The sequence below is a fragment of the Parambassis ranga genome, chromosome 13, assembly GCF_900634625.1.
Source record: "Parambassis ranga chromosome 13, fParRan2.1, whole genome shotgun sequence".
NCBI lineage: Eukaryota > Metazoa > Chordata > Actinopteri > Ambassidae > Parambassis > Parambassis ranga.
The window spans coordinates 8858650-8874027 of NC_041033.1; the positions used below are offsets into that span (position 1 = coordinate 8858650).

General features: G+C 40.9%; 1 protein-coding gene across 1 annotated transcript in view; it reads left to right on the plus strand.

Moving 5' to 3' along the window:
* The window catches only part of kirrel3b (kirre like nephrin family adhesion molecule 3b), a 53905-nt gene that overhangs the window by 12894 nt on the left and 25633 nt on the right, over positions 1 to 15378 (plus strand). The window contains exons 3-4 of the mRNA XM_028419685.1: positions 2824 to 2981; positions 8399 to 8549. Coding sequence (XP_028275486.1) covers positions 2824 to 2981; positions 8399 to 8549 — 309 coding nt within the window. The remainder of the gene's footprint in view (positions 1 to 2823; positions 2982 to 8398; positions 8550 to 15378) is intronic.

Consider the following 15378-nt stretch of genomic DNA (forward strand, 5'->3'; position numbering starts at 1 on the left):
CTACATCTCCTTCCTGTGTTCACCATTCACCCTCAGCGTTTTGTTGGCAAGCACCCCTCCAGAGGGACACGACCTCAAAGTGTACCGTGACGGTGTTAGCCTGCGACTCCCTCCTCCATGTATCTCCCTCCACTTTGCATGACATCATAAACTCCTCTTGCACTGTGTGCTCTGGCATGTCTCAGTGGGAAACATAAGGAGTAGTAGACAGCTGAGGCAATTAAAGGTCAAAAACAGACTACATAGTGAAACAGTCTGCGAGGAGATAACCACCTTCATTAGCTGTGTCACCTTCTGACCCCAGGACGTATTTACAGACAGCGTTATGTGATCATGTGTGAAAAGGGGGGATATTTCCTTAGAGAGAGTAAAGACCTCCAATCTCACTTTCTCTGAGAATTGTGAGCACTTTAAGGGAAAAATTGCCTTCCTTCTATGTGCAGCATTCAAGTCTGAGTCCTATCAGTCACAAACTGTCAGACTTCCCTTTCTAATCTTCCCACTCTCCATATAAAAGCTTTTATGGCTGCCTTATATGCTTGACATTTAATTAATGTTTCAGTCTTGTGTGCAAGAGAGCACTGACAGCAAGCCAATAACACTGGATCTCTGCAATCAGCTGTCACAGTGCTATCACTTTTTTCTCTTTTTTTTGGTTTCTTTTAATGACAAACGGGGGGAGCTGTCTGGAGAGGCCTGGCTCATAATGCATTTTCTCATGCTTCTTGTCTCATTTGCATACCACGCAGTAGCTCTATTCTTAGCATAAGAATAAACTAATGCAATCTTCTTGACCTTGTTTCCAATTGCTGATAAAGGACCAGGAGGTGACCACATTCTCACAAAGATTCTTTCTTTACTTGCCTAGATCAGCACACTGTCTTGTCTGATCTGCTTGTGCTGACCTGAGATTCCTCTGCCTCTTCCCAACCCTCCGCATATTAATGAAGACCAGATGAAAGGGAGCCGGACAGAATTAACACTGCATTTCAAACTCAAGCACATAATAGGAGCCAGTGAGTCTGAACTGTCTTTGAGACTGGTCCGGTTGGTTCAGAGTTAGAGTAGGTTACTCTGGTCTAGTCAAGAGTCCAGACTGCAGTGTTCCCACGCTGGTCTGATTCAGGTCTTACTCACTGTAAATGTGTGGTGCTGTTGGGTCTGTTTCCTGTTAATTTCAGCAAGCCAAACACTTCCCATGTTTTTTTTTTTTTTCAATCAATAATATTATGTAATTGAAGGTGTTAGTCATAAGTGCCACCCACGTCCGGTTATCAACCAGAGCTGATGATGATCTTTTGATAGAAGTCACAAGTAGTTTTTAGATGACCTACCGTAACCTCATCCTACATCATACCAATATATGTACCATGTCTATAAAGTGGCACTTCACTCTGGTTAACTTAAACCTATATGGTTAGGTGTTTTAATGTAAATGTACTTAGTCACATGACCACTTGAGAACACAAACTATGTAAACATTGCTTTAACCACTACTGTTATTTTGTGGAGAAATGCAACAGAGGAGGGTCAGGTGTGTCTCTGTGGAGTTTCACTGAATACAACACAAATAAAAATGTATGTGTGCATGAAGAAGTTCTTCTGACTATGTTCAGACTACCAGGCTAAAGCAACTCAAATTATAACACCAAAAAGATCAACATATTGCAGGTCCTATAGCGTTTCAGCCTGGTGGTACTTGTTTGATCGTGTATCAGAACCAGTCATTAGCACATGGACGAATGTGCTCTGAGAGGCTGATTCAAAGCTTAAAAATCTAATTATAAAGAAGGTAAATATGCACAGCTGTAAAATAGTATCAAAACAGCAGTCGGGTTTAATGAATTGTATCTTTAAAAGTAAATCAGTAAAACAACAAAAAAATAAGAAACATCAAACTGAAACTAAGTTTGTATTTTTTTTTCCTGTCAGCTCTTTCTTTTCAAGAGGGAACAACATACTGTATGCACACTTTGCAGGCGCCACACTTTCACTTATGTCTGCTATAAAAGAGCGCTTTCATACATATTGTCATTAAAAGTACAAAAGCATCCCAAATTATGTTTTCTCTGTATTCATTCATCTCAGGTCTGTTTGACAGCATAAATCTCACCCATAACAACCTTCTTTCCAATCATGCAATGCTGTTGCAGGGGAATATGGCAGCTGCCTGCAGCCTTTGATTTCATCTTGCCCCAGATCTGCATTGTAATGAGCACTCAGGTCAATCAATAATTCACTGCAGTTTCACTTATAAAGAGAGAGAGAGAGAGAGAGAGAGAGAGAGAGAGCAGATCAGCTCATGGGTAAAGTGGAAATAGGACTTTGATCAGTGCCATTAGAGGCACACATACTGGTGGTTTGATGCTGTCTTGAAATGGAGAGGAGAAATGTACATCTGTCTATCTGAACTTGTGATCTTGACTGAATTCCTCTTAATGCAGAACATGTATGTGTGTATTTCATCTGCTTTGAGTGATGAGCGAGCTGATTGTTGTTTAGAGAATCATGCTGTGACTTCTGCAAAGCTTCCCTTGCCTCAAACCGCACCGTTCAGTGACTTTTCCATTAAGTACAGGGTGAGGATGTTTCTCACTGTGATGTCATTACCTTCTTCAAACTACAGCAGTCAACAACAGATGTGCATTTTCTGAAGAAACTTCATTTGTATACAATAAACCATAGAGTCGACTCCTGTTGTCATCATAAGATCACACATGTCACAGGAACTACCTGTGTGATAAGGTTAGGTGTCATGCTGGGTAATGCTACCAGGTGCTACTATACTCATCTCATTCTTCATCTGTACTTCTTTATCAACAGTTCCCCCAGAAGACCCAGTCATCAGTGGAGGACCAGTGGTGAGCCTCCGGGCTGGTGACCCTCTCAATCTCACCTGCCACGCTGACAATGCCAAACCTGCAGCCTCAATCATCTGGATCCGCAACGGAGAGGTCCTTAACGGGGCCATGTACTCCAAGGTAAGCATCGAGGTGTGTGTCATAACAGGTTTGTAGACCGGCTGGGGAAAGGGATGGTGGGCAAGATGATGGGTCATGTTTCACTCTCTGAACTAAGATGGGACCTTATACTTACTGCAAAGTGCTGAAGTTAAATGATATGTTTAGCACTTTGCCTGAGTCATCTCCCTTTGTGAAATGAACTGTTGATTTGATTGCTAAAAAAGATACCTGGCTTTTCTCCCTTCCCGCATACAAATCAGGTCAGACAAGCAGATGGTGAGATCATGGAACCATCAATGACTTTGCGTCTCTCTCGTCTGTTTTGATCTCCTCCTTCGGTAGCATTTATCTTCCCAACCTGTTCTAAAATTTACAGTGTCACTTTTGGGCCTGCAACATTTTCATACCACGGTGTGATTCTCCCTGACAGATTATGTTCCCACTCTTTGATTCCATTGCACACAATAGTCACTGTTCATATCAGCCTTCTGTTGGCATCACCTGAACCCATAGACTCTTGTTTGACATAGCCCTCAAGGCTAATTATGCATTCAACACTGTCATGTACCATTTCCATTTAAACAAAGGACATAAAGAGACCAGGCACTTTAGAACACTAACCCATCCCACCCCCCGCCCCCGCCGCTCACACGCTGCCTCATCCCATTATTGGCTTTTTTCATAAGAGCAGTTAAATGCCATTGATTGGACTGAGGTACAGCACCAGGCCGTCTTGAATGAAGTGATTGCTGGAGGTGCCGTTTGCTAATGGTGGGCAGGGAGTGCGCTTCCTGCTTTGACTTCCTCTTAGAATGAAAGCAAATATGAGGACATTCTGTGATGGTGCGGTTTGATGGAGGCTCGGGTGCCTGCACCGAGCCCAAGAACGAGCCTTTTCCTCTCTTATCTGTATTGCCTAACATTAAAAAGCGATGCGTTCAATTAAAAGAAGATGACTGTTTTTTTTTTTTCTTTTTCTTTTTTTTGGGTCCGGAGAGCAGCAGGGGAACATTTTGTAAGCATAATCATCTGCTCTGATGGTCTTCTCATATCCCACAGATGAAAAAGGACTCATGTGAGCAGATGTGGTGGAGGTTTCACAGAAATGACTTTCGTTATGGTGTCAGACGTAATGATAGTACTGACCCAAAGATAATTTCCCACCACAGGCCTCCTTCCAGAACCCCATCTCTGTGACCTCATAAAAAAACTATTTACTGGACCAGTGATTAAATAGAGAGAGTATGATAGAAGTGATCAGTTGGCAAAAATAGTTTTAGAGAGTGACTTAAATGATGTATTGCTTATCATTAGTGAGGGTAGCTTTTAAAACACATAACTGTAGTAGATAATAGAGGAGGCATCCCCAAATAATTAAGTAAGGTGAAGGGTTCAGATTGGAGACATAGCTCTGAAAATAGTGGTAAAAGTAAATTATTGAAAAGTGTTCTCTCTTCACGTCGAATGCTCAGCTCCCATCTGCTACAGTGGAGCTCCTCAGCGGCAAACTGCACAGGACTGTTTGTTATATGCAGCCTGCAGGTCTGAGCCGGTGGTTTGGAGGTGTGCACATTTGCGCTGTGATACTTTCCTACTGGAATGGTACAACAAATCATTTGAAAAACATGATGCATTCCCCTCCCAGAAAGTCATTCTCCCCAATGTGCTACATATATATATATTTATATATTTTCTTTTTTTCTGAGTGCTGTGGTGGCAAGAGAGGCTGAGAGGAGAGCAGGAGGCTGGGGAGTTATCTCAGTGTTTGGAGGTGTAGGGAGAAAAAAAAAAGAAAGAATATAGTAATGACATTTTTATGAGCCGTTCTTGCTGGTAAGAACAGAATACTGCTGTTTTTATTGTGTACTCTCTCAGCTTCAGAGTAAAATTGTGTCACTCTTTAATGCTAGGGAATATTGCTAAAGTTCAAGGTTGATTGATATCAAATCCTCTGTTCCAATCTGAGTTTTTCTCTTTTTCTGTCCTTATGTTCAAAGTGTTCAAAGCAGCTGTTTTTTTTTTTTTTTTTTTTCTGTCGCTGGCTTTCATCGTGAAGCCATGGGAGTTTTTGTGTAATTAGAGCACTTTATTGCATTTTAATCATCACACTCGCACAGTAATAGGTAGGGAAAATACTTATACTAATACAAATAGCGTAACTAATTAAAACTAGGCAAGGCGTTAATATGTGAGCTCCTCTTCACTGTGAGTGATGCTGTGAGTCAAAGAGGTCTTTACCTTCAACTGTATTATCCTTATTTTAAAGATCTCTAAAGATTGTTTGAAAAGCCAATTAACCTCATTTGTAGAGTGTAATATCTTCTTAATTAATTGCTTCTAACAACTTTTAAAAACTTTTTTTTTTTAGTTTATAATTGAGTTTAATCTAAGTGACCATTGTAGAAAAGAAAGTATATTTTTAATACTGCGGTAATATAAAGCAATTCACACATTATGATCCCTTGTGTGGCTCAAAATTAAAAAAATGTCAGTTTGAATATAACCCCAAGATACATTTGATATCAAATCAAAGCCTGTTGGAAGGGTTATCAGAATATTAATGATGTATAAATTAGCTTTGGCTTACATGGTAAATTTAGTAACATCACTGGGAGACTTTCCATGTACGCTTTCCAGGTCTCACTGGGACATCTTAAATTATGATTTTTAGGTTTATAAAATTAAGATATTTGCCAAACCTAAATGTTTACCAAATTAAAGGTAAACTTGGAGGTTATTCTGCTTTCAAATGAAGCATGATTGTCCAGATTATCGAGTGGCTCCTGCCTCCTCCCATGCCGCCACTCACCGGGACTCCTCATATACTGTACGACCTCTGATTGAGTGATGTGTCATTGCACTTTCTTTTTTAATAGACGTCACAAAAAATCAAGCCCCGAGTTGTGTGGAATGCACCACCAGTATAACTGTAGAAGTACTCGGCTGTTGAGTTTTATTCCGTCCTTCTTTCTCGCTCCTCACTCTCCTCGGCTCGTATGCAGCCACTGACCATTAGGATCATTATTAGAGCTTGTCAAGCCTTTGTTCAGGGAGAAAGATAGATTGATGCTTTATTTCCTGGATGCACGTGGCAGCAGAAAAAAAGTTCAAGTTCTTATTTGAGCTACAGCTGGCTACCTGCCCACACAGTTACTGTGTGTCAGTCTTAATTTATGTTTAGCGTTACTGTAGTGTTACTGTTCTTGTGAGAAAGAAAGAAGATGATGTATTTCAAAATCAACCAACACTGACAATTCTGTTGAAAGTAGACTAAAATTCTCTCAAAGTCATACTGTGGACAGCCAATGCTGTGGAATTTCTGCGAAAGTTTCCAAAATTATTATATATTTTTGGCTACATCATGTTCTGTTCATTGTACTCTGTGCTCTTGAAGTTAAAAATTAACTAATGCAGCTTGTCCTGTCTAAAGCTTGTTACCTTTTTTTATTCCTCCTCTCCTCCTCATGATGTAAAATATTCCTCACACAGGCTTCAAACGGCGAAAATGAAAATTTATCAATTTGTAATGTGGCATGGTGTTGAATTCAATGCTGCAGCCAGCTACCCCCCCCCCCTTTCTAAGATTAATGACTTCAGACAGGTCCAGAGCGACGAGGGAAACAATCCTGATTGTGTCAGAAAGGATATTACATTGACATATCCTGCGTCTGACAGCTAATGTGTTCTGCTTTAGGAGTGACGCACACACAGCTATGAATTTCATCACATGGTTCCTCACATACAAATGGGCTTCACAGAATCATATCAATGATAATCTGTTACTAAGAAATCCTCGATGAAGCTCAGAACGGCTTGTTTATTTTTGCTGGCACATTACAGATTCACCAGAGTCATACACACACACACACAAGAGGCACCTCGAGGTACTTGAACTATAAAGTGGTTAGATCAAAAGATTTTTAAGTTGTGTTGCTATTTGACTTCACAAGTTCAATGACGTTTTAATTATTCAGAATATGGTATGCTTCAGCTAGAGAGACAGCCCATAGTTAGATTACAGTTTTTTATTACATTGAAACCCTTGTATTAAAGATGAGACAATGAGTAGATAAGTACTACGGTTTGTTCTCTGACAATTATTTTTCATGCAGCTAATGATAACTGATAACTGCAGCTGAACTCCATGCTGCGGAGCTGTTTTGATGTTTGTGGCTTGCAGACAGGATGTTGGACACACGTTGGACAGATTCAGAATATCTTTTCTTGTTGTCTGGTGTGTTTTGAGAATCCAAGATATCTGTGAAGCAATCTGTGGTTTTGTGAGGCTAATCCAAAGGTAGCAGTGCAGTAAAGCAAGTCCACAGTGAGCCGCTACCGGTCAACGTGGTGGTTCTGCTTCTATTTTAGGGAAATGTTTGATGTATACTTCACTAGAAGAGATTTTTTTTTTCTTCAAACACGCAGAGCAACAGTGAGCCTGCTTTAAGGAGATGGCAGGGAAATGCATCTTGACTTTGTGGTTGACCACACTGTGCCCCGTTGCCCACGCAATTTGTTCTAGTCAGTGACTTTTTTTTTTGTCCCGCACTGGTTAACATAGACTCCCAGAGCCCTCCCCTGAGCGTTTGAGGGAGAGTGAGAGCTACTGAGCGCTACCAACCGATTCCAGATGGCTTCCACAATGTAAGGCTCAGAGGATGAGCACTGAAAAGAAGATTGATTTCCTTTGTGGAGTATGACAAGCCATGCACTAGAGCGCAGCTCTCCAGACACACAAAAGGAAGCTCAAACAACATATTTCTTCTTCTTTTTATTTTTTTATTTTTCATTTTTTTTTATATCAATCTGCTTTGCAGTAACACCACAGTTTAACTTGTTCTGAGAGTTTGCTTCTGGTACCCTGAGGGAGCAGAAGTGTGTATGCATATGAATTTGCTGTCAACAATTTTACACCTTCTCCTTTAAAGCTTATGTGGCTAAAGTGTTTGATCTACCACCCCTCCCTGTTTCCGAGTCCTTTAAATTGTTTATAATCCCAACAAGAATCAGCTTTATTGACGATACATCTCAATACGTCTTGGACTCCTTTCTCATTCAAAACAGTTGGAGATGTGTTCATTGATTATGGAAATGATTATCCAAAGTTCAGGCACAGTAATCTATCAAACCAACCAACCATGACAACACAAGCTAATATAAAAATGACACAATAGGTCAACTGCTAATGACTTCCAAAACAAGTACAGTTGCTTGGGTGAGATAGCATAAAGGCCAATGTAGTCCTCAGAGGATGGTGGTATTGACTTACACCTGGGGGGGCTGAAGTTCGTGTCCTCTGTCTGACCTTTTTTTTTTTTACTTACATTTCAAAAATGTACTACTTTTCCTTCTGAGGACAGGCTGCAAGTACTTGTTTTAGATTCAAACTCTTACCCAAACTGCCTTTTTTCACATAACTTTTTTATTCTTTGCAGACCTTGCTGCGGGATGGCAGGAGGGAAAGCACCGTGAGCACGCTCTACCTATCACCTTCCAACATTGAGACGGGTCAGCAGATCATCTGTAAGGCATCCAACAAGGCGGTCCCCAACGGCAAGGAGACCAGTGTCACAATTGACATTCAACGTAAGCGCACCACCTCTTCTCCCTACTTACTGAAATACCTGCAAAAAAAATGGAAAAACACGTCTTATGAATGGGCAGCATTTCTCAGGTAGAGGCACTGAACACTGACTAACACTCTGTAAACATTTCAGATTCATTTTTGGCTCTGATGGACATTTATAATTGGTTTCCATTTGGCTTTCATACAATGTAGCTGGACAGATTGGTGATGCATCACTGTTTTTTTTGTCCACTATGATGAAATATCAAAGGAGCTGTCCGTCTGAAAAGAATGTGGCTGCCTTTTTTATTTATTTTTTTTTTGGTCCAGCTACCTGCTTGCTGTGGCACAATGCAAACCGTCTCCACCTCTTTTATTTCCTAGCTCATGCCATCAATCTTTTTGATGAGAACATCCACATTTCTCCTCTAAAATAGGCAAAGTAAGCCCAGCGTGTAAAACACATTCAGCTTCAATTGTCAGGGAATCTTTTTTCGATCAAGAACCGTTCACAGTAAGAGAAGGGCTTTGAACAAAGGGATTTTTTTGCATCACTCACAACCCCTTCAACACCATTAAGTATGACTAATAAAGCAGAAAATGCTATTTAGAGAGCCATTATGACTGACGGCTCCATTCTTTTCATTATGTACACCACAAGAGGCAGGCATGGCAAGAACGGGCACGGCACCATCAGGCCAACTCAGGCGCGGGAGTAAAAATGATTAACAGTTGTTAGTGTTTGCAGCTCTTGGAGTCCATTTTTTTTGTCATGCAGTGAGGAAAAGGAAGTCTTCCCACATGTACACTGATTTGTCATCATGTTTAATGGTGATCTGTGATAAATGCTCACCATCATAGCATCATCCCCGCCTCTGAATGTACGATTTAACCCTGAAAAATGAGTGGAGCGGCATTTCTAATTAGCATTCCGAAATGTGCTCTTTACACAATTAAAGCTCCTGAAAACATTTTTCACAGTGTGAGATCAAACTGAGCGACAGCAGAGACTAATTGTTGAGATTCAAATTGTCTCCCACAAGGCTTAGGCTCTCGCCTCTCTGCTTCTCACTCCCCCGCCCTCTCCACAGATTTGACAGGTAGAGTTCAGCACAGTTCAGCAGAGCCTCTGGAGTTTGTGCTGAGATCCACTTCCAAATTAAGCCATCCCTGAAATGAAACATGCTGCAATTGAACTTTGATTCATTCCGCTTCTATATCAATTTACTTAATTTCAATAAAGCATAATTTGATTACAAGGTTCTTGGCTCAACATCTGAAACTAAAATACAAAAATATAAGCTACGGTGCAGATACACACTGTGCTCTGAGCACTTGACTCTTCTGCTGATGGATGCTGTAAATCCCATGTGAGCTATTTGGACACATGCCTACGTATTTTATTGTAACAGAGTAGGCAGATTTTAGCTGTTTGTCATTGAACAATGTGCTACACTGTTGTCATGTACAGCAGGTGACACACAAAGCTGTGCCGGGATTCAGATGCTGGCTCCTCTAATCGAGGTTAGTCCTTAAAGACCTTACGCTGTAGCAAATCAGATCTAGATAATGCAATTATTTCCAAGTTAATTACCGGGGCATTGTCCTTAAATGGCAACAAAGTTTCAGGACAGAATGATTCACCCTCTTATCTCATTTACATTGTCAAGGTACAAGGGTTATCTTTAAGACTCTATTCAAGGAAATAGACAGTTTAGCATAATATGCTTTAAAGCATGTGTAGCTACTTTGTCCTTGGGTTCTCCCTCACCTCCACCTGCTTCTCCAACACACCTGACTAAGACAGCGATATACAAAATGCCAAACGTGAGGCCTGCTAACAGTAAACCAACAGGCGATCAAAGTTTAGATCACATTGGGCAGAACTGATTAAATCACAAAACATATTAAGAAAACAGTTGAACTCTTCAACATAACATGACCTGGATGTATGAGAGTCATCCCAGACACAGTCAGTGATTTCCATGCCTTTTGTAGTCTGATCTAGAAGCCAGTGGCCCATTGCTGATGCAGCTTTAGTGCGCTACCATTAGGTGCACAATAGAAACTATAAACTATAGTGGCTACAATGGCTAGTTCTAATGAGATTACCCAAAGACATTATTAAAAGTGAACTTTTTTATTTAATCAAGTCTTGATAAACTAGTATGAACTAGTATGAAACTGAATATTTGAAGCCCACCTGTCAGGTAATGGGAAAAGGGCAGTCAGGAGAGCAAGAGAAACAGACTCTTGGATCTCTTTCTTCACTGTGCTGCACCTCTCTCTTAGTGAGCCGTTTTCAGAGAAACTGGAAGACATCAGCTTACCTATCAAGGCGATGGTTCCTTCAGGAGCTTCCTGTCAGCTCGACAATTTCGTCTTTACAATTGTATGTGGGTGTTCTCTCTATTTTACAGCAAGAAACAGTTATGTAAGCATCCAAAAGTGTAGTGTTACATACTCCTGGAAAAATATGCAGAACACAGTTCTACATAAATTAGTCCTCTCCATTTTGGACACTAATAAATGTTTACTATGGCACATTCTTTTTTCTACTTATGATGTAAAGCTGGGCATAATGGTTCTGTATTCATCATTCAGGATGTAAATGTCCTCATATAGAAGGCCTAATTGAGGCTCTGAGCTGTGATTAATGTCATAATGGTTGGTCATTATTCATGCCAATAGGAGAACCATTTTAGGTAATGACCTGTTTTGTTGCTGTACATATACTGTACTGTAAATTCTGAATGTGACTTCTATTCAAGAAAAGCACAGACATGGTCAGGTGCCTACATCATTATAGATGTAGTTTTACTTTTTGAAAGAAAACAGTAAGGTACAGGATATAGAAAGTCATAATCGCTTGACACGTATGAGCACTATACTGTTCTACTTCATGTTCCTTTTCACATTGTGCACTCGTGTGTTTTATAAGTAGGGCTGCAATGTGCAGCAAAGATGGAGGGATTAATGGCTGTCTCTGGTGAAGCTGCTATTAGTCTAAGTGGGATCCTGGTGAGGGCCAGATACAGTAAGTCATAGGGAGTAGACGGCACATTACAACTATTTCTTCTTCTTTTACTGGAAAGTGTGACCTCATTTCTCCTTCACTTACAAAAAAATAAAAATATGTGTGCCTTCTCGTGAAAGGACACATGAACTCCAAGGTTTATTTTCCTAATCCTATGTAGGAAATTGTGAGTTGAGAGCTATCAAACACGAGGTTAATGCCTCGCAGATATTTCTCTGACACTGAGTGTGATAGCTTTCTTTTGAACACACAGAGATGAGGTGCTTTCGACTCAGAGTCAGTAAGACAGCAAATAAGCAAATTTTCCACCAAATGGCTGTGTATTCCCAGGAAAACGTCCTCTGAGAATTTATATGCAAAGAATATATTCTGGTATATTGCCCACTGCAGGTCTGGCTGTGAGTAAATCCCAATATTAAATAATGAATAGAAAGTCTCATTTATTTTCCTGCCCACAGTTATCTAATTGACCATATTACTGAGATAATATTAATGGCAACAAAAGTAATTAAAATCTTCATTTTCTGTCTGCCCTTCTCCACATTTTATATTCAGCTCACTTTGCTTAGGTAGTCAGCTTCATCCTGCAAACCAAATGAGAGTAATCTAAACACAGCCACACACTGCTCTACGGCTTAGTCCAGTCTAAAAACCCAATGCATATAACAACAGTATTTTCTTTTATCGCCACTTTAAAGCTCATGATTTACATCCACATCAGCATTTTTATTCCCCCTAAAGTTCGTACAGACTTATCTGACCTAGGTTTAGACAAATTAGCATCTAAATACAGTATGCAGTGGTGATGTTGCCAAAAATGAGAGGGATTTTGAGCCAGCAGAGGTGATTCAGAGCCCTGGATAGACTGCTGACTTAAGTTGTCCATACCAGTCCATTAGCTGACTGTAATTATTTGATAGCAGAGGGGTGGCTATACCCCCCGATGCTGTTTTTTCTCCAGCAGCACGACTTTAACGTGCAGTACACACGTTGGACTTAAATCAGTAAACTCTCCCCACCACCGGCGTGTACCACTGCTGCAGGAAATGTGATTCTGATGCCACAGTTTCTCATGTCTCACTAATTCCCACTCAACGCATGATTTGAAATATTCCTCAAATATTTTCTAGTCCAGTTGCATATCTGCAGAGCATTGCCCCACATAGAAAGATGCTTTGAAACACGTAGTGGGAAATGAATGCACTAGGGACGAGCAGAGCCAGGGTTCTCCGCGTGTTTGCATTGCAAACAAGCTGAGCCATGTGGGGGGAAAATGAATGCCATTTGTTGAGACTAATTAATAAAGAACATGCAGATGTGCAATTGGGGAGGATTTGTTTTTGGTAGCTTGCTCAGCTACATGCTCTCCTTGCTTAATCAAGCAGATAATGGCAAATTCATCTGAGGCAGAATTTGAAAGTGAGAGGGAATGAATGTAAGGGTAAAGGAGCAGTATACAGTTCTGATGATGCAGCCATACTGAATTATCTTGATATATTTTATAAGCTGCATTAAAATGTTACATTTTTATAACATTAATGATGTTTCTTACCAACTTACCAACAACTAAATATCCTGGATCAGCAACGCCAACAACCATGATGCTGTTTACAGATGTGCCACAAGGAATGCGGTGATCCTTATTTAATCTGCTGTATGAATAGCAAAACATCTGCCTTCATTAAACTCAGTTTGAATAGCTTACAATCAATATGTTAGACCTCAGGTTGTCACTCAGTCTACAGTACTCCACTCAGCCAACAGTATGACAGTGTGACCATATTGCTAAGGCTATAAGCCACAAGCGCATGGCCCACAAACAGCATCAGATACTGCTGGAGTCTGAGGCCCGTCCTGCTGGAGAACAGCTGTCTACAGTGACCCAGAGAGTTTTGGAAATTGAGCTTTAAGAAAAGGAAAAAAAACAATTTATGCTGGCACTATCTAGAGAAAACAGAGAAGTTGGAAAATTTGTTCCAAAACACCATCTGGTCTCCACTTTGAACTAACTGATCAAAAGCTGTCGGCCAACTATACACCACCCTCCCCATTTCATCCTGTTGTTTCCACTGAAACTCCGATCAGTCCTACTATCCTCCTTTTCCTCCATCCATCCCATCCCCCGCCTGCCCGCTTTCGCCCTCACTGCTACTCTCTTGACGAATGTTAAGAATTAACAGTCTTGCATATTGATGTGTCGTCGCATGATGCCTCAAATGCACTCGCTCATGCATTTATAAATCAAAGTAGCAAATGGACTTCTTTGTTAAGGAGATGCCTGTCGTCTAAAGGGTCAAAGGTTAGAGGAGTTACAGCCCCTAATTCACACCCCGGGTTGGTGCTGACAGACTCTTGACAGCTTGTTGCTCCCATGGCTGTCTCGGCTTGTAGTTTGGGGACATAAAACTATCCAACAAATTGCTCATCTTACTTATGGATGTAGAAGTCATCTTGACATTACATCTTGCTGCGAGAAGCTGGGGGGGCCTTTCTGACGAAGGGTCAGTTCAAACTTTTGAAAAGAACATTAATTTGTAGCCAGATTGACAGTAATGAGTATTTGTGTCCTTAGATGTTTCTTTGGCAGTAATTAAAAAAAACAGGTTGGCATGGTTAGAAAGTACAGTATATAAAATAGTTTAGAATTAGCTTCTACACTACTGTGTCTATTAGCACAGACACCACCTCCAGATCTCCCTCCATTTCTTTTTATGTCTGCTACTCTTTTCACTCCTGCAGATTTGTGCTGAATTTTATTACCACCTCTACCACTGCCACATCTGTCATTTTGCCCCTGAGGTTCCCTCTGCCCACATTTCTGTCCACGCAATTAACCGCTCGCTAATGCTAAAAATACCTACTGGGCAGCTAAAAACCGTAGCTCAGGGCTTAGATAGGTTTCCTGTTTTTATTGTGACACACATCCTTGCATCACTTCATTATGCACACAAAACTCCTCACACATGCAGACACATGCAATTCGCTGCTGTGTACCTGGGGAAAAGTGCCGGTCGACTGTGGCCTTCAGTCGATGTTGTTGTTTTCTCTACTGGCCTGGGGAGAACTGGCACAGGTGGAGCTCGTGGATTTGAAGGTGGTAGAGCCGGTTGGTGAGGGAGCAATCGTCCTGGAAGGAAATAAGTCTGCTGATGGTGGGGGGACGAGGGGACGATATGGTGTGTGAGTGGGTAGGGATGTGGCACCTGGACCACCTCCCCCCTCTCTGGGGTTTTTATGGCAGCTGAGCCAGCCTTGAGCATCTGCACAGCCACAGGGTAAAAAAACAGTTTGCCTACACTTCATGCCCACATGCACGCACATGCTCACACTCCATAACTATACACAGAGTTATTTGGCTTCATTACAATGTTGTTTGTGTGCTCCTTTAATTCTGTGTGGATCTCTGTGCCCACCACTCTGCTCTTCATCCACATCCAAACACAATTCCTGGTTAGTGCGTTATACTAAACTCATACCTTTGAAACAGATGGCTGCACCACCATCAAACTCAGCACCTCTGGGACTAATTTTCATTCCAAGATGACTTACCAGTACGCCACTGGTAACTAAAGCAGGAAAATGTGCTCCTGTGTAACACGGCATGTTATCCAACATTTATTTTTCTTTGCTCTTCGTTAAAAGATATACAGAGTATGCCTCACTTTAATGTCTGACAATAAAACTATGCTTACAGTAATAATTATCTTTAGGTCAGTTGTTGTGTTTGAGGCTCTGAACAAATACAAAAAAAAACATTAAAAAAACATGAACGCTGACAAATCGCTTTACCTACTTAAAATTCCTTCTTTGAG